General features: G+C 40.1%; 1 protein-coding gene across 2 annotated transcripts in view; it reads right to left on the bottom strand.

Moving 5' to 3' along the window:
- ULK2 (unc-51 like autophagy activating kinase 2) overlaps positions 1-19,072 on the bottom strand; it is a 57,955-nt gene that overhangs the window by 28,179 nt on the left and 10,704 nt on the right. For both annotated transcript variants that reach the window (XM_034752979.1, XM_034752980.1), the window contains 7 exons: positions 8,294-8,326; positions 7,827-7,863; positions 5,114-5,287; positions 3,888-3,961; positions 2,627-2,728; positions 2,163-2,221; positions 685-767 (listed from right to left, as the gene is read on the bottom strand). In XM_034752979.1, the coding sequence (XP_034608870.1) occupies positions 685-767; positions 2,163-2,221; positions 2,627-2,728; positions 3,888-3,961; positions 5,114-5,287; positions 7,827-7,863; positions 8,294-8,326 (562 nt within the window). The remainder of the gene's footprint in view (positions 1-684; positions 768-2,162; positions 2,222-2,626; positions 2,729-3,887; positions 3,962-5,113; positions 5,288-7,826; positions 7,864-8,293; positions 8,327-19,072) is intronic.

Genomic DNA, 19,072 nt, shown 5'->3' with positions numbered 1-19,072 from the left:
AGAAAAGAAATGCTATAAATAGTACACCAGCTCACTATTTCAATGCTTTTCTTTAATTATTAACATTTAAATGCTTGCAGGTTGCATAAGGTTTGTTCATGTTTAGAATGACTATTTATGAAATTCCATTTCTTAGAAATAATCAAGGATTACGTAAGCAGAGTATAAGTAGTTGTTTACCACCTAATAAAATATGACTGGCTGCTCCACACCAACTGTTCTTGGGCACGTACCCAACACTGAAGCAAGCAGCAAGAAGCAATTTAAAAACAGAAGTTGCCCACTCTCAGATGTTTGTTTTCTATCTACTGCCACTTTTCCCTTGACTGCAACAAATTAAGACTGGAGAAAAAGACCACAGTTGAAAGTGATCAGTGACACCAATCTCCATTTAATAACTGGTCTTTAAAACAACACAATCAAAGTCACAGATATAGATTTATTTGATTTGTTTTCATATAGACATGAAGACATTCCTGCTAGGTGACTGTGATGTTAATTATCTAATGATTTGTGGATGAGTATCCTATGTCCACTGAGATGAGTGAGGGGGAAAAAATTTCACCTGTGTCTACACCCAATTAAATTAGATGACTGGAAAATTATACTGAATCTGTACATAAACAACAGGGTTAACAGAGAAAGTAAAAAGCCCCTGGACATGTTTACGAAAAAATTACATACCAAAGTCCATTCTATCTTTTTGGTTTCTCTGAAGTAAACCCAACAGCAGGTCAGCCAGATATGCTGATGTTTCCCTAGGAATACTGTATACAAAGAGAAAGAGAATCAAATATGCATTAATTTCTATTAATATTACATTCCTACCCAGGAAACTAACATCCTGGAACAATACTGCATCTTCACAATAAATGCTTGACTGTCTTACACAGGACACACATTTGGACTCAGCGTGGGCAGTGAAAGGATGGTAGAATATGTGCCACAGGCATTACATTACTCCCAAGTCAACATAGCAACATTAAATGTCAATTCCTACTGGGTCCAGGCATCACAAAGGAAAGGAAAGTGGGGTGGCTAACTCATACAATTGTCAAGAGGGAAACAGTGGCCCGAGAACAAAGAACTCAGCTGGTCAGCAATTAAAGCCAGACATAAGGGGAATTCATACTTGATAAGCCTGGAGTAAACCAACTAAGACTTCTAATTTCAATTTATCAAGGTAAACCCATTCCCCTCTCCCCGATATTCTCCTGATTATTCAGATTTCTGAGTGGAGTTTTCGATTCCACAACCAGACTTGTGAAGAGACTCCCCCTGCAAATATAGATTTGGGAGAGGCTCTGCCTTTAGAAGTCTTTGGATGAGAACTATACAGTTAGGCCATGTTTTTCAGAAATGACTAGTGATTTAGGGCACCTCACCTTGAGAGCCCAACTTGAGGCACTTGAAAGGGGGTAGTGCTCCAAACTTTCAGAAAAACAGGCCCCTTTATACGTCTTCAGTTGGGCACCCAAGAACTGAGGCACCCAAAAATCACTAGTTACTTTTGGAACTCTTTGTCTTGATCTCTGGAAGGCTGTCAAATATACACCAGTAGCTAATAAGTGCCTTATTGTAGGTTAGTAGAAGTGGGGAGACACCCTTTGATTTGGCATTTCGATGCCACAGGTCAGACTACAAAAACAAATGAAAAACAAAATAAAGCCAAGAACTTCACAAAGTGTTACGCTCTGAAACAGTTCCCAAACCAGCACATAGTCCCTGTTTGTCTCCATGATTTATACACCAAACCTGCTTTTTAAAAAAAACAAAAAACCCAACTGTTGTCTGTCAACCCTGCAAACTGAAGCGGAGATCTGAGAGTCAAGCTGGGTGCTCTTTCTGGTTTGTTCATCAGTAAAAGACTCTGCAAATGGAACTTAATGAATAATTCTGCTGATAGACTACAACCAGAAGAATCTAACTCGCTCGCCCACAGTTGTATTGGCTCTGCAGAATTAACAGGAGTAGTACAAACATATTTGTCACTGAAGTCAGTAGATATGATTTGACAGGCACATACAGCAGATGTTTTGGGTGAGGTGGTTCCTTCTTTATATAGCCACTTTGGGAAATCATAACTGTATTTTAAAAGAGATGTAACCATCCAAATCACTTGATTTCCATAGATATAAAATTACTCTACAAAATATACATACCTAGGAATCAGATTCCTGTTTTTTTCATAAAACATTCTCAAGTCTTGAGGACTATTGGCCTGTCAAATAAAAATGTGAATTTGTTTAAAAACTCATTTCAGCAGTGAGAATTGCCTTCCCACATGTTTATGCACATGCACACAAAAAAGGCGACTTGGCCAATTCAAGTGCATATGTGTAAAGAGGCTTACAGTATCATAAGGGAGATATGAGCTCAGAACGGACTTTACCGAGCATCCTTAGGCACATGCATCCCAGACTACACATTCAGATCTCAAAAGGACTGAGTGTGAACCCCCCTTCTCTTCTGAGAATCCACAGCCACCTGGTCCTTGAAGCAATATTAACAACAGACAAAGATGACATTATGAATCCTAATCCTCATGGCTGGCTGGCAGTACCACAGCTGCTTCTGTCAGCCGAAAATGACCAATCAAATGAGAGGCGGGAAAAATAAATCTTACCTGAAAAGGTGGCTTCCCAACAAGACACTGATAAATCACAGTTCCTATACTCCACAGATCTGCCTTGGCATCGTAGTGTTGCGACATAATAACCTCAGGAGCCTAGAAAATACGGGAAAGTTACAGAAGGAATTATGAAAAACTGGCAGCCACAATGGTACAAATCAAATCGTTAATATTTATCTCACGACAGCAGGATCAGCCCACAAATCAAACTGCAGTAATAGAATGTCCAGTTTACTGCAACAAGGTCAATATTTTGATAAGATAAAATGTAACATTTTAGTCTGTCCCATTGTATGACTTCAGACACCAGACTATTTACTTTTTAAACTCTGAACACCTGCATTCTTGGAGGAAAAAAAAAGTAAATCTTGGTGGTGTTAATATAGGAAAAGGAGGCAATTTGTATGCATGGAGATATGCCAAATGATTAATACCTCATTCTTATACAGTGCTTTTTTTATCAGCACATCTCAAGTGCTTTACAAAGAAAGTAGTATCATCACCGCCACTGTACAGATGGGGAAACTGAGGAACCTATAGGTGGAATGACTTCTCCAAGGTTACCCCACAGGCTAATGAGAGAGCCGAAAATAGAATTCAGGTCTCCTGAGTCCCAGTGCAGTACTTTATCTACTAGGCCACACTGCCTCAGAAAGACAAAAGGCAATTAAAGTGAAATTGTTATCTGGAATTATGAGTATGAAGAGAGAATACATAAATGCCATTTTCATTCCAACTACTGAAATAATTGTTTGTTTACTCCAAGTCTTCTTCCAATGTTTGCATTCTAGCCATTTTCGCTTTCTCCCACTCCATGACCCTTCTTATTCCACAGAAACTGGGAATCAGGCAATGCCCTACTTCAGAAGACAATGCCAACAAGTATAAAGGCAACTAGTATGCAAGCTTACGGATTAGTTTCTAGTGCATCAAGAAGTATGCAAGAACCAACATGTCTCATAATCCATAATATCAACACAGATACCATGGCCTATTTTAATTTACCAGAATATTTCTTCGCCGCACTGCTAAAGAAATGTTCAGTTTTCCCCTCATTCCCTCTCATTTTAACAATTATGACCTCCAGGCCTCAAAACAGCATACGCTGAAGAGATAGTAGAAAGGTAAACTGTATGCTCCTCTTAACACCATCCTCATTAAATAGCATGCACTCGCCTGTCTCCAAATGGTAAACCCTATTTCTTTGATAACAATGTATCAAATACAGGATGGAGTTTAAAATACTGTCACTCACCATATACATAGGGGACCCACACAAAGTGGCAGCCATCATGTTACTATGCAGGTAACGAGCAAAACCAAAATCAGCTGTTTAAAGAAACACATGTGTCATTGAAAAGAAAAATAATGCTTAAACCTATGCAGTATAATGGATTTATCTTTCGTTATCTACTGTAATCACAAGTTAAGAGTGAAAAGTAAGTACAGTATTGTCATAAAATGCCAGCTTAGTGGAGTAGCAGAAGGCTGTGTATAAACTCGAAGAGAAGCAAACAGGAACAATGCACCAGCCTCCCTAACAGCAAGCCAAGAAATAGCAGCAGCATCATTTGTACAAATTGCTACTCAGCCAACTCTCCAGCTGCAGAGTTCGCTGTTTGGCGTCAGCAGGAAAGGATTAAAGACAGAAGCTAAATATAAATGGTTCATTAAGAATGATGAATACACAGTCTGCTTAATTAAAATCGCATCAGGTAAAAGTTTGGAAATTTAAATTTCAGATGCCTGAATCTTTCTGCACAAACAAGAAGGTTGGAGAATTGTCAAATATGGTGGCAAGGGGAGGAATTTTGCCTTTTCTGTACTGATTAGAAGACAGGAATGAATTTATTGGAATGGGTTATATCCTAAACAGATACCTCATTTTCAACAATAGAATGCATCATAAAAGAAACAAATAAAATACAACATGTCTGTTTCAATGGAAACTCACTGCCCTAATTCCTCGAGATAGAACATTTTCAGAAATTCAGTCAGGGTAAGGTCAGTACAGAACAGTTCATATCCCATGTCAATTACAATGCCAAACCCTTCCTACCAAATAGGCACCAAAAACTACATCTAGAACCTTTTAAAAAAGAAGTCTTAGGAGTCCTCCCACCACAAGCACATTCTGAATTATGAACAAACTGCTGATTCACATGCATTCTGAAATGGGCTAAAAATTAAGCCAGTTTTTAAAACTACAGCAAACCAAAGATCCATGGTCTCTCAATTAAAATAGTTTAATATTAGAACCATTAATCAGCATGATTTTATAACTGTTTCTTCAGGATACCTGTTTGATCAAATTTAACCAAAAAGTTCATTATAAGTTCATTATAATTCAAGTTTCTTAATCCTGGGGACCCATCTGCTAACTCTTAAGGCAGAACCTTTCATTCTACTGCACTATAAAGTCGCAATTGAGTGGATTTCACTGTATTTGAAGTTCATCTTTTAAGTAAAAAAAGAATTTACCTATTTTGATTCGTATGCCACTGACGCTTGACTTCCTACGACTTGCGTAAGACAACAAGATGTTCTGTGGTTTAAGATCCCTATGAATTATTCCCTTACTATGCAGGATACGCATAGCAGCTGCAATCTGCCGGAGGAAAACTCGGATGGTGTCTTCACTAAGTGTTCCTTTAGCTGAAAATACATATATTTAAACACATGAGAAAGTAAACACCACCTGTATTTATCTTGAGCAAAATAGAATAAATGTAACACCACCGAGCTGCACTGAAAGTCTGAAAGAAAGCCAAACAAGTCACATTCCTGCATTCAATTAATAACAATGGTATTTTAAAGCTTTTCTATAAATGCATAATCCCCAATTACACATTCAATATGCATTTCCACCGCTTTAGTACTAGTGATATTTTTGAGTTATCTGTATTTACAGTAATCTACTCAGCTTTGTGGCATTTTGATTGTAAAGCTTGTCATCGTCCCTGCAGAATGCTGTTCTGAGCCATCTAAAAACTATAGAACTACAGGAGGCAAGCAACAGGAAAACAGTTTACTTAGAACTGCACAAGTATAAAAGGGGTGCAAGACCATGCTGTCAATAGTAAACCCTAAATCTGTTCTCTCTTTTAATTAACTTACATTCCATACAAGCAGCTAAATTATGCTGAAAATTTCATATACGACAGCGTGCTTCAAAGAAAATAAACTAAAGTTTTTGTGTAGCTTTTAGAAAGGTGTTAAATGACTTGTGCAGGAACATACCATGCAGTATGAGAAAATATGTACCTTTTTAAAAAAAAACCCTCAACTTATGGTCCGATCGAACTCCCCTTGAAGTCAATTGGAGTCTTTCCAGTGATTTCAATGGAAGCTAGATCAGGCCCTTAGTATACACAGATGCAGTAACAGAAGCTGTTAGTAAACAAAAATCCATTCCACACAGAAAGATATAAAGAATGTGATAAGGATTATAAAAAAAAAAAAGTAACTTTCCAGGGAAGGATGATTTATTTCTCCCCAAAGAGAAGACTTTTTTAAAGAAGTTTTTAAAAAATGAACTCATGTTATGATTCTGAAACTTGCGTCATCACCCTGGACAGAGGCACGCAGGAGGGTGAAATCTCTCCCTAGTAAAACAAAAGTGCCTTTTTTCACAAAGCCTCATTATCCAAGTAATTCAGCAAATTTCTAGAGGCAATTCCTAGAAAAGGGAGTGGAAAGAATCAAAACAAGGTCAGCAGCACCACAGACTCAGATTTAGAATATAATCTGACAAAAATTTGCACCATGTTACCAAAGTGTTAGATTAGAACTTTTCTTCTTTCAGCTCTACAAATAATGGAATGTTTTAAATTCAACTGTTTCAGGATAAGGACAAAGGCATGCCTTTGACCAGCTGTGCATGGACAGAACTCTTATAGATCGATCACTTATTTTATTAGCTTTTGGTAGAGTTAGCATTAAAAGAAACATTTATAATGGCTAAAGGACAACTTTGATACAAATGCAAAACCTGAAGCTGCAAGGAGAAATAAGAATTTGGTTTCCAAATTCTTGGAGAGGTGTGTTATAATAAAACAAATATAGTAGTTGGAATACTTCTTCCATTAGTTTTAAGAACAGCTACTGAACATAAATACAGCCATACTGGGTTAAGATCAATGGTCCATCTAGCTCAGTATCCTGTCTTCTTACAGTGGCCGGTGCCAGGTGCCCCAGAGGGAATGAACAGAACAGGTAATCATCAAGTGATCCATCCCCCGTCGCTCATTTCCAGCTTCTGGCAAACAGAGGCTAGGGACACCATCCCTGTCCATCGTGGCTAATAGCCATTGACAGACCTATCCTCCATGAACTTATCTAATTCTTTTTTGAACCCTGTTATAGTTTTGGCCATCACAACATCCTCTGGCAATGAGTTCCACAGGCTGACTGTGTGTTCTGTGAAGAAGTACTTCCTTTTGTTTGTTTTAAACCTGCTGACTATTAAATTCATTGGGAAATTTCACTGGAAAGACTATACAGTAGAAACAGTGTAACTTTATATCAGAAAGTGGAGCAACTGATGGGATTTCGTTGGGTTTATACAGTGATCCATGTTGCTAACCAAAAAACCATAACCTCCTGACCTAACATTAATAGTAAATTTCACCATCTTAAAGCATTTTCTCCTAATTCAGCCATATAGGAGCTCAATTCTCTGATTTCCTACGTGCTTGGGCATCACAAAATAACTTAAATATCCTGTTACTTAACCAGAAACAGTAAATTGTATTGCCCTCATATACAGGATTGTAACAGTTTTTCCCATTGCTTTCTGTTCTGGGGAGACTCGAATGCTAAGAAATAGACCAAAAAGGAAAGTCAGTCCCCAAAACATAGCCTCATTGTGCCTCGAGGAGGATTTAAGCACCTCCTTACACTTGGAAACTGAGTTAATTAAACTGGGTGCAACATATCTAGAGTTTGTTTAAAACAGAAATCACTTAAGATATTCAACATTAGCTGCTTTATTGTAACAGTGAAATTTGAAAAGCAGGACATTCAATGACCACATTCAGTGTCAACATTTATGAAATTACATTAGAGATATTACACCAATACACATATAAAAATATTTACATCAGAAGCAAAAAAGAAATACTGATGAATTTTACAACTGTAGAATATGTTTAGCATAACAGTACACTAATAGAGAAACATGGTAATCAAATACCTTGTAAATAATCTGCCAAGTCTCCACCATTGCAATACTGTTGAAAAGAAAGGAGAGGCTGGTACTCAAAATGTAGATGTCTGAATGTTCACTCCATTCATTAGATGTTAATTTTCATTTCTCATATGTTTTTTCCTAATAAAATCTAGAAAATCTTTTGCATCTGTTTGACTTTAATATTATTTTTGTTAATTATTCATAGTTATTAATTCTGGTGTATAATGGAAACATTCCATTAAGAATTATGGTATTGTGAACAGAAACACTGCATAATTTATAGAACACATACAATTATTGTTGTCTTTAACAGTGCATATGAAATTAACGATCCAGCTTTCAGATTTATAAATTTCAGCCGGCCAAAGTATATTGCAGCTATATCTGCATAGTCAATCCATTTTTATAGCACTTTTGTAGATGAAGACTAATTCAAATCCAGTTAAACAGAAACATACACAAACACATACCTCCATTACCAAGAAGACAGAGTTGGACATTTCCTGAAAGAAAAGCACAATAAATCTCATTTAGGGAGATAACAAGATAGGGCCTTCAAAACAAAACCAACCAAACAAAAAACCCTTACACTAACCAAATGTAGTATTAGATTTTCAATTAACTGAAATGACCTTACTCAAAATCATTAAATTTTAGTGCAATAACTGATGTTCCTAAGTTTTCATACAACAAGCATTAAAGATTTTACTTTTAAAAGTGTATATTAGTTCTCATGAAGATTGCCAGAATAATCAAAGGCTGAATCTCTAGCCATACAAAATGCACGGCAAAGAGAGCAATAGTGTGAGCGTCATTCACATATTGTCCCTTTAGCCTTCATACCTATTCAGTACCTCAGCCAACGCTACATTAATAAAGGACCAATTAGGTGTCCATCCCATATTTGGCCACCTCTTCAACTAGACACCAGTCCAACCAACCAGACATTAGATGGCATTTGTTGTTTTTTTAACATCCTGGGTCAAATTTGATCTAGTGGCAAGGCAAAAGGCGGCTTAAGATTTTCCAGAGCCAGCCAATCCCCTGTAAGAGGGATTTCAAAGTAAGGTTCCCTGCTCCTTGGCCAAACAAGCATTTGTCCTGCCACTTGAAAAAATGAAGGTCAATCAAGAATCACACATCAGTTTGCCAAATGCCTGGAATAAACTGGATACCCAAATGTACTATCAGACTTGCAGGGTACTTAATCCAGGCTCCTTGTATACTTCTGGAAATTATCTACCCAATGAGTCACTGGATGAGGCATGCTCCAGACATGGAGTTAAGCATCTCACCTCAAGGCTGCAATTTGATATGGCAGCCCAAGTGAGAGTTTCCGAGCTTCTGACCTCTTCCAACTCATTTGGAACTGGGACTCCCAGTCTGAATATAGGGTAAGAGTTATTCAAAGGCTGATTAGCTAACCCCCAACTGTAAACTGTGCGTACCCTTCACAAGCCTGACTGCAACCTTTCCTGCTTTTTAGTGTGGAAATAAGAACGTGGACTTTTTATGCACTGAAGATTCTTTTTTAACCTAAGAGAAAGTCTGCTCATCTGTACCAACAGCCAACACAAATTGTATGTATTGGTAACAGTGTGCTGCAGCACTCAGATTTCTATATTGATTCATTTTCAATTTTCTAACATATGGCTATAGCGCCACATGTGTTCCATGGCATTTATATACAGTCAAAACTCAGATCTTGTCTCAGAGTTTGCATTCTAACTGGGTAACAGTAGACAGAAGGCATGAGGAGTCAGAGGGAGCTAGGAGGAGGTAACAAGTGAGAGGGAGAAAAGCACACACAAAATAAAGTTATGGTTCCTTCTTAAGTGGGATAATACATTCAATCCCTATATAATAGAACTCAAGTTAACATAAGAGTGGGGTGGTTTTTTTTTTTTAAATTAGTTGGAAGAGGTGGTTTTGAATAGGAGAGGGACGTAGCATACCATACAGGCTAAAGCACATTCGGAAGCAGAATTATACACAGTTTGCCTTTACGTATGCTAGTGACAAAAGAAGTCAGAAGGGGCACTATACAGCAAAATAGCAGCTGTGAAATTAGTCACTTTTCTGTGCTTATATTAAAATCTTCACACATTTTGAATCTGAGCAAACTGTCAAGAACTTCTATGAAAATATGAAGTGATTTGTCAGGTGTTCACAGACAACTGGTAAACATTTGATGGTACACTGAACTCTCAGCAAGAAAAAAGTATTTAAAAATTGTGCTTTGATGTGCTATGTCAGAGCCGGATCCAAAGCCCACTGCAGTCAGTGGAAGCCTTCCCAATGACTTCAATGAGCACTGGATCAGACCCAGACCAAGGGAGCTGACTTGCCTAAGTACGACAATCAAAAAGTACAGTACATAACCTCTTATGGGTTCGGACTTCTAAATTCTACAGGCATTACACAAATGAGAAAAAAATAAGATACTCAACTACTTATGTTTTTTTAATTACAATAATTTGTAATTGCTGGTTTGAAACTGCCAATTACTAAATTTTACCACATTTTAACCATTAAAAGCCAAACCAAGTTTGGGGTGAATTGCTTACTGGTGAAAATTTGTATTCCTGTGTTTGAGAACAAAATACAGTAAAGCTATTCCTCAAAGACCCCAGACATTTCAGCTGATATCATGAACTACAAGACTGAAAAATGAAAGCTTACATAAGAGCGCAGAACACATCAAATTACTGTCAAGTAGTATTCGCATTCTAATTCCTGGAGTTTGTTTTCTAAAAGGATCGTAATTTCTATTCACTTGCAAGAACAATCAAGACGCTCTTTTCTCCAGCTCAGAACACTGAAAGCATTACAGATTTGTTTGCATCTTGAAGCAAGTTTCTTGGAAAGTTAATCGAGTCTGTTGCAACTAAGGGCTAACTCCCACCAACAAACAACCAATACTGAAGCAGCAGTAGATCAAATTACAGGAAGTTCCCGTTTGTTTTGTTGTCTTGGAGCATGTGTGTCCTCTACAAACCACAATGTTTTTTCCAGGAAGGCAATACACTAAGTCAGCTAAACACGTACATTAGGGTTGCCAGACATGCGGTTTACGACCGGGCGTTCGGCTGGAGCCCGCACCCCAAACATCCTCCAGGTCAGAACCCCCTCCTGCACCCTAACTCCCTCCCAGAGCCTGCATCCCAACCCCTGTCCCAGCACTGAGCCCTCTCCTGCACCCCATACCCCTCATCCCTGACCCCAGCTGAAGCGCACATCCCCTCCCATACCCCAATCCCTTGCCCCAGCCCTGAGTCCCCTCTCGCACGCCAAACCCCTTGGCCCAAGCCCAAAGCCCCCTCCTGCACTCCAACCCCCTCATCCGCAGCCACACCCCAGAGTCTGCACCCCCAGCCGGAGCCCTCACCTCCATCCCGCATCCCAACCGCCTGCCCCAGCCCAGTGAAAGTTAGTGAGGGTGGGGGAGAGCGAGGGAGTGAGCGAGTGAGGGGGGAATGGAGTGAACAGAGGCACGGCCTCAAAGAAGGAGCAAGACGAGGCAGGGCCTCAGGAAACAGGTGGGGCAGGGCAAGAGTGCTCCGTTTTGTGCGATTAGAAAGTTGGAAACCGTAACGTACATATTTTCTCTTTCTCTATTTAGATGACTGAAAATATTTCATGACAATACAAGCTGTCTTTAATTTGATAGTGGTTCTTGCTGTGTGTCTTCTTAATAAAGTCTTCCAACTAAACCAGTCATATTTTCTTCTAGAAGTCTTCCAGTTACACCAAATAACATTTAGAAAATTCGGAGCACAATGCTTAAATTGCAAACTATCTGTGCTAATTAAAGTACTTTTGCATTCCAATTGATTTCCATCACTCCTCCGGATGAAGAATGGGAAAATCCTTAAAGAAAGAGTACTGAGAGCCAGGAGACCTAGGTTCTATTCCTGGCCCTCACCAATCTGCTCTGCAACCTTCAACAATTCTTTTTTCCCCACCCATAAAAGGGGATCAATGTCACCTCACAGAGGCATGATGAGAACTAATTCATTGTTTGTAAAGTGCTTTGTGTTCTTTGGGTGGAAGACACTAAACAAGTGAAATTTATAACAAGCTGTGGCACTGGCGGTAATTCCTCTCTTGTGCTTTCACAGGAGTGTAATGTACCTGATTTTCCATAAGATCTCAACTATATATTTCAGTCATCAGGTTGAGAGTTTAGGCAACTGAGGAGCCTGCCATCAGATCATACTGCACTTCAACTCTTGAAATTCTATTTCAATTGTCTTCCCCTGTTACATAGCAAGTTTTCTCAAGTTCTAATATCTACTCTCCATTGGCAAACAGAATGGTTGGTGCATGATATTCCACCCATAGAGCAAAAATATGAACAATTAGAACTGACGATTTCACAGAATTAGCAACTCAAACTATGCAGTTTTCTTTGTACAAAAATGGCAACTCATGACAGAATCCAACAATCAGCTAATGCCAGTTATTTATTCATCACAGAACTAAAGAGCAAATTTTCCAGAATTCCCTGTGAAGCAATATTCTTTTAACTGATATTGTTCCCTTCAGAAATAGGAAGCCCTTTAGTTGTCCCATGATAGTGACTGTTCCTTCTCCAAATAAGCAAGAGGAATATAAAAAGCGGTTAGTTTAATATCACTTAAAAATCAAAGTAAACACTGCAATGCCACAGTTATTTGGACACTCCCCTCAGACAGTTGGGGAGGTGGCTGGTGCCAGAGAGCATTGGATCAGAAGCACACATTTTTTGTACATAGGAACTTGAGAAAACTGAGCTGTTTTTTGCAGTTTGCACGACCACTCTTTTCTTCTGCCAGTTGCTCACTCTGAAGGCAGCCCATGTATCCCTTGTGGCTACTAATACAGTATGGCCAAGGATTTCATTTACTTGTTTCTGAGAAACTGTGGCAATGGATCAAGATTACAAACTCTGTACTATTTTCAATCCCCTCCCCTCCAACAACCCGTTGACCTTAACTCAAGCCCCTCACTCCATAGAACACCTATCCAAAAGTTTAAACACCTAGCTGAATTTCCCAATTTTGTCTAAGTTCATCCCTAAATATCACATAATGTTTAAATTTTTAAAACTATATATCTGAAACTGAAGTCTTAAATGAAACTTCAACCTGTCTGTGCTCTAGAGTTCAGACAATTTATTTGGAGAGAATCTATATTATTTAAATTAGTGGTCATATTCCCCCACTTGCTCGCCTGATGGCTTTTTTTACCTTGCTTGTAAACATGCTTTCACTGTCTTTGGTCTCACCTTGCTTAATTTACTTTGGATATAGTCAAGTCCGCAAAACTTCTTTTGTCTACAACAGATTGGACTTAGGTACTATCTGTCAACACGTTTTAGGAATGCATTTCCAGCATCGCCCATACATACATCACACAATAATATTAACGACTAGCATGTTACCAATTTGCACCTAACACCTTACACAACACCTTTTAAATTCAGATTATGACAACAGCAAGTTGGGGCAGTGACTGTGTCAGACCTGTGTCAGTTATGGTAGGAGGTTCCCTCTGCCAGTTGGTGCTGAGGGGTCCCTAGGTCACAATATTATTTTTACATTATATCTTTGTGGGGCAATATTGTTTATTAATACAGCACAATCAAGAGTCATCTTTAATTATGCTTTCCCCAGTGTATTTAAACTCTAACCATTTCAGCATAATCTAATACTTGGATCTTGCCCCTACACACTGCTGTTCGACAACACTAAGGCTCTAATCCTTCATATGCACCAACTTTTGCTCACACTGGTGACATGAGTTATTTTCCAAGTTTCTTCATAACTTGTATCCCTACTTTAGATACAAGTTTGGATGTGGTGCTAGAGCACAACAGTAAGATTTAAGATGGGAAAAATACACCAAGATTTTCCTTTTACAGGTACACCTGCGTTGTTTCCTATTGTTGTTTAACCTAGTTTAACTGTTTAAACTAGAGCTTTCTCCATAAACCAAGGCAGTTATGTAGCTTTTCCTTAACCACTATTCCTAGAAAAGGGTGTTTGATGTGTTTTGGCAGCCAAATAAGATAGCTAGTAAGAATAATTATTTCAGATTAACTTTATTAATCCTAGGTTGGTAGCCTTAATCTAGGACAGAGGAATCCTTTTCACCAATCAGATGAGTAGATTAAATGTTTCACAAGGAGATTTTTCCTATCTGGTCAAAAGTCATATCTAGTTTATGTCCTGTAAGAAATACTTTGCACAGTGCTGGCTTTAGGTTGACCAACCATGCCAAGTACTAAGTTTACCTCGAACCCAAACATCTTTCAACGTTCCACCAATACAAGGCCCCTAATACAGAACAGCTGAATTAGCTCACATCCCCATCTACGTTCACAATAAATTTCTCTAGTATACATCTGGTATCAACCATATTTTTGGATAGCATGAAGAATATAAACTCCATGTTGCGATACATGAAGAAACCTTTTGAATTATTTTGCTGAGGAGCAGAACTATTCACATCCTCCATCATTCCCTCAATTTGTGGTCTTTGGGTTGACCTGCTAAACAGAGCATAAGGTAAAGTATCAAAACCGAAAAGTATAGTGACCTAATGTGTTACAGACCTAACATTCAAGAATAAAACTGACCTAATAAAGCTGTTTTTGAAAACTTCATTTTTAAAATTTATAAAAGCTTTCACATTTTTAAAAACAGACCACAAAATCATTACAGTGCAATTGTTCCAGCCTATGCTTCTACTCACTTTAGAGGAATAACATGCAAAACAAATTTACCCTATATTCTGCTAGAGTCACATGAACATCCATTCAAACATTTTTTTCTTCACATGCCTTGCTTTACGGTCTCGTGTCTCTCTTTTTGCCTGTGATGCTTCTGAATCAACTGATTCAGGGTTTCCCCAGCAAGGACAAGTAGAAGACAGAAAACGCTAACAAAACATTCCAGGTCTTCTGAAAGCTAAACACATACATTTCGGAAGGGAATATTAGGCATTAGGTCCATCAAAACTCACTGAGTTTTAACCCCTGATATTCAGGAGGTGTCTCAGGATGAAGATGTGGATGAAGTCCCAGCCCAAATCAAGGGTCTGGTACAGAACAAAATATTTCCATTTAGAACACATTCATTTTAAAAAAAGCAAAGTGCAAGTCAGATATCCAATGTTAACAACTGTGGCCATCAATAATCTATAGCTCTAGTTATATATCCTAGATTTTTTTTAGTTTATGAAATTGTTCTCTGTAATGAATTAACATCTGCAGAGAATAATCTTAATGGGTTGCCAATTATTTTAACACCCTGGAAGAACAATTTCAATAAGGACCCTGTGAACACTCCCCTTGCCTCCTAGAAATGGCAGCAAATCAAATGGATACTCTCTTGCTCTATGTCTACTAGTTCCATTTAAACACACATTTATGACCTGAGTCCCAGGTGTATGTACATCAGCATGACAGCTCATATACCTATCGTCTTCTGATTAACCCATCCGAAAATTAACTTGCCATACATTAGTTATAATTACTTGGCCAAGCATGCCTCTCACCTCTCTGGGACACTGAGATATTTGGCAAAAGCACTAATGATTTAGTTAATAGAAGTTTGCTCAATATAATTTTTAGCTATTTCTCACTGTACTCCAGTCATGGGTTAAGTTTTTTCCTATGTACACACCACAGCAATAATCCTCCACACAGGACTGAACATTTGTTTAGTCCTGCCTAAATGTTAAGTCTCAGACGAAATGTCAGTTGACATCTGACTGTAGGATCAAATAGCATACATGCTGCCAATTATTCATATAAAAGAGCAATCAGCCATGGAAAATGTACTACACTAGCAAGGCCAGTCACTTTCTGGTACTTGAAATGCTGTACTTAACTAACAGCTATGGTAGGAATTAAACTGAATAGTCACTCTTAGAATGGCCTGCTACATAATACAAAAAGACAAAATTATGTTACTGTCACACCAAACATCTGCCTTTCACAAATTATTCTGTTGCACCTACGCGCTTGTAAGTGCTTGAAACAGTGCCATGACACACAAACTGTAATAACTAGGCACACCAGGGTAAGTTAAGGACAACATATTAACTTTGCTTCAAAAACTTTTAAAAGGTTGTTCTTATCCCTCGATTCCTTCTCATAACACACTAATTTTAGACACTAATTCTATCTCATTCTTCAAGGACCAGCATTATGGCAGCCAACCTTCCAGCTACTACTAAGCACTATGTGATTTAGAAATTCAGATTCTTGAGTGAATTTTCTTTCGATATTTTTTTTTAAATACATTATTTTTAGACTTCTGCAGCCTTCCTTTCAGAGGCTGATTGTATTTTCCACCACACAGATGCATTCCCAACAATAGGGAAGTCAAAGTATTTGGGGCCTGTCTGCCATGAATGTCTTACTAAATAAGTAAGAAATTAACTATTTCAACAATGCCTAAAAGCATGATAGATGTCTCCCAGTACAGAAGAGAAAATATCTTTACTCTAAGAAGTTTACCAACTAGTATTGGACACAGCACAACATACCACAGAACATACCACAGAACAAGAGAGTAAAGAGATGTAGGTGAGGAATGACAGATTATTCAGTTGCTCAGTGAGGTTAGTGCATAACATACTGGAGCAAAAATAATTTCTTTGTTGAGAAATGAACACAAGAGAATAAGTGGACTTTGGGAGTGATTTAAAAAAAGAGGAGGACAGTGGTTTTGTGGACAGCTCAGAAATGGTTTTCAATGTTTAAGGGGATGTATGGAATGGCTGTGCTGGAACAACAGAGCAGGAACAGAATTTGCTGAGTTTAGAGGCCTTAGGCCTTGTCTACACTACGAGAGTAGTTCGATTTTACTTAAATCGAATATTTGGAATCGATATTGCAAAGTCGAACGTGTGTGTCCACACTAAGGACAGTAATTCGACTTTGTGAGTCCACACTAACGGGGAAAGCGTCGACATTGGAAGCGGTGCACTGAGGGCAGCTATCCCACAGTTCCCGGAGTCCCCGCCGCCCATTGGAATTCTGGGTGGAGCCGCAAATGCCTTCTGGGTAAAAAAAAAAGGGGCCAGGGTGCTTTTGGGTAACTGTCGTCATCCGTCCATCACTCCCGCCCTCCCTCCCTCCCTGAAAGCGCCGGCGGGAAATCATTTCGCGCACTTTTCAAGTCATTGACAGCGCGGACGCCACAGCACTGTGAGCATGGAGCCCACTGCAACCATCGCTGCAGTTGTGGCCGCTCTCAACGCCTCGCAGCTTATCATACAGGTTGCCCTGAGGCAGATGCAGAAAAGTCAGGCGAGGAGGCTACGTCAACGCGGTGATGACCTGAAGTCTGAGAGTAGCACAGACCTCTCAGAAAGCAGGGGACCCAGCGCCGAGGACATCACGGTGGCAATGGGTCATGTTGATGCTGTGAAACGGCGATTCTGGGCACGGGAAACAAGCACTGAGTGGTGGGACCGCATAGTGCTGCAGGTCTGGGATGAATCACAGTGGCTGCGAAACTTCCGCATGCGGAAGGGAACTTTCCTTGAACTTTGTGAGTTGCTGTCCCCTGCCCTGAAGCGCAATGACACCCGGATGCGACCAGCCCTGACTGTCCAGAAGCGAGTGGCCATAGCCCTCTGGAAGCTTGCAACGCCTGACAGCTACCGGTCAGTCGCGAGCCAGTTTGGGGTGGGCAAATCTACCGTGGGGGTTGTTGTGATGCAAGTAGCCAAGGCAATCGTTGATGTACTGCTGCCAAAGGTAGTGACCCTGGGAAACTTGGAGGCGATCATAGATGGCTTCGCAGCGATGGGATTCCCAAACTGCGGTGGGGCCATAGATGGAACTCACATCCCTATCCTGGCACCGGACCACCAGGCCAGCCAGTACATTAACAGAAAGGGCTACTTTTCCATGGTGCTGCAAGCACTGGTGGACCACAGGGGACGTTTTACCAACATCAATGTCGGATGGCCGGGCAAGGTTCATGACGCTCGTGTTTTCAGGAACTCTGGTCTGTTTAGACGGCTGCAGCAAGGTATTTACTTCCCGGACCACAAAATAACTGTTGGGGATGTGGAGATGCCTATAGTCATCCTCGGGGACCCAGCCTACCCGCTAATGCCCTGGCTCATGAAGCCCTATACAGGTGCCCTGGACACTGAAAAAGAACTCTTCAACTACCGGCTGAGCAAGTGCAGAATGGTGGTGGAGTGTGCTTTTGGACGTCTCAAGGGGAGATGGAGAAGCTTGCTGACTCGCTGTGATCTCAGCGAAACCAATATCCCCATTGTTATAGCAGCTTGCTGTGTGCTCCACAATCTCTGTGAGAGCAAGGGGGAGACCTTTATGGCGGGGTGGGAGGTTGAGGAAATTAGCCTGGCTGCTGATTACTCACAGCCAGACAGCCGGGCGATTAGAAGAGACCAGCGGGAAGCGCTGTGCATCCGGGAGGCTTTGAAAGCAAAGTTCCTGAGTGAGCAGGGTAACCTGTGACTTTCTAATTTTGTGTACAGAGAAGCCTTCACCCCACTTCCAACACACGTTTCAAAATAAAAATAGTTCTACTTTGTTAAAGCACACCGTTTTCTTTAATACTGTTTTCGCGGGAATTTTTTAAAACTGGGACGCAGACTGTGGTGCGGAGCGGGTGTAGTGTAGTCGCGCGAATGCAGCTTCTAAACTCAAGGACTGACAGGCTCCGCTGCGGTGGGATGGTTCTTTCAACGGAGCCTGTCACCCCTCCTGATACGGACTGTGTGTATGGGGGGTCTATGTGAGTTTGTGGCAGGGGTGGGACGGTTACAGATCCCCTGCTGTGTGGCTCTGTGATCCTGCCTAAGGACCGCCGCTTAAGATCTCTAACTGCCCTCCCCTGACACAAAGTCACAGAGCAACCCACCCCCCACCACATAACATGAAAAGAACCTCCCAGACTAACCAGGGTAAGTAGTCACTGCATCACTGCACTATGTATGTGCCCTGCTGCTGTGCCTGCCCCCTACTATGTACCCTGCCAAAGGTGACTGTCCTGTCCAATTACCAACCCCCTTTCCCCCCCCTCCTCCAAAAGAACATGATGGAAACAGTAGTTAACAGAAACATATTTTTTATTATCAACTACACATGGGACTGGGAAGTGAAACTTGGACGGGGGCTTGTGTCAGGCGGGAAGGAAAGAACTTGTCAAACTTTGGGGAATGAGAGCCTTCTGCTGCTCGAGCTCTCTGCAGGGGTGGAGTGAGAGTTAGCA

The sequence above is a fragment of the Trachemys scripta genome, chromosome 18 (genome assembly GCF_013100865.1).
Source record: "Trachemys scripta elegans isolate TJP31775 chromosome 18, CAS_Tse_1.0, whole genome shotgun sequence".
Lineage (NCBI taxonomy): Eukaryota > Metazoa > Chordata > Testudines > Emydidae > Trachemys > Trachemys scripta.
The sequence above is the reverse complement of the archived record's forward strand: the minus strand, read 5'-3'. Positions and strand labels throughout refer to the sequence as shown.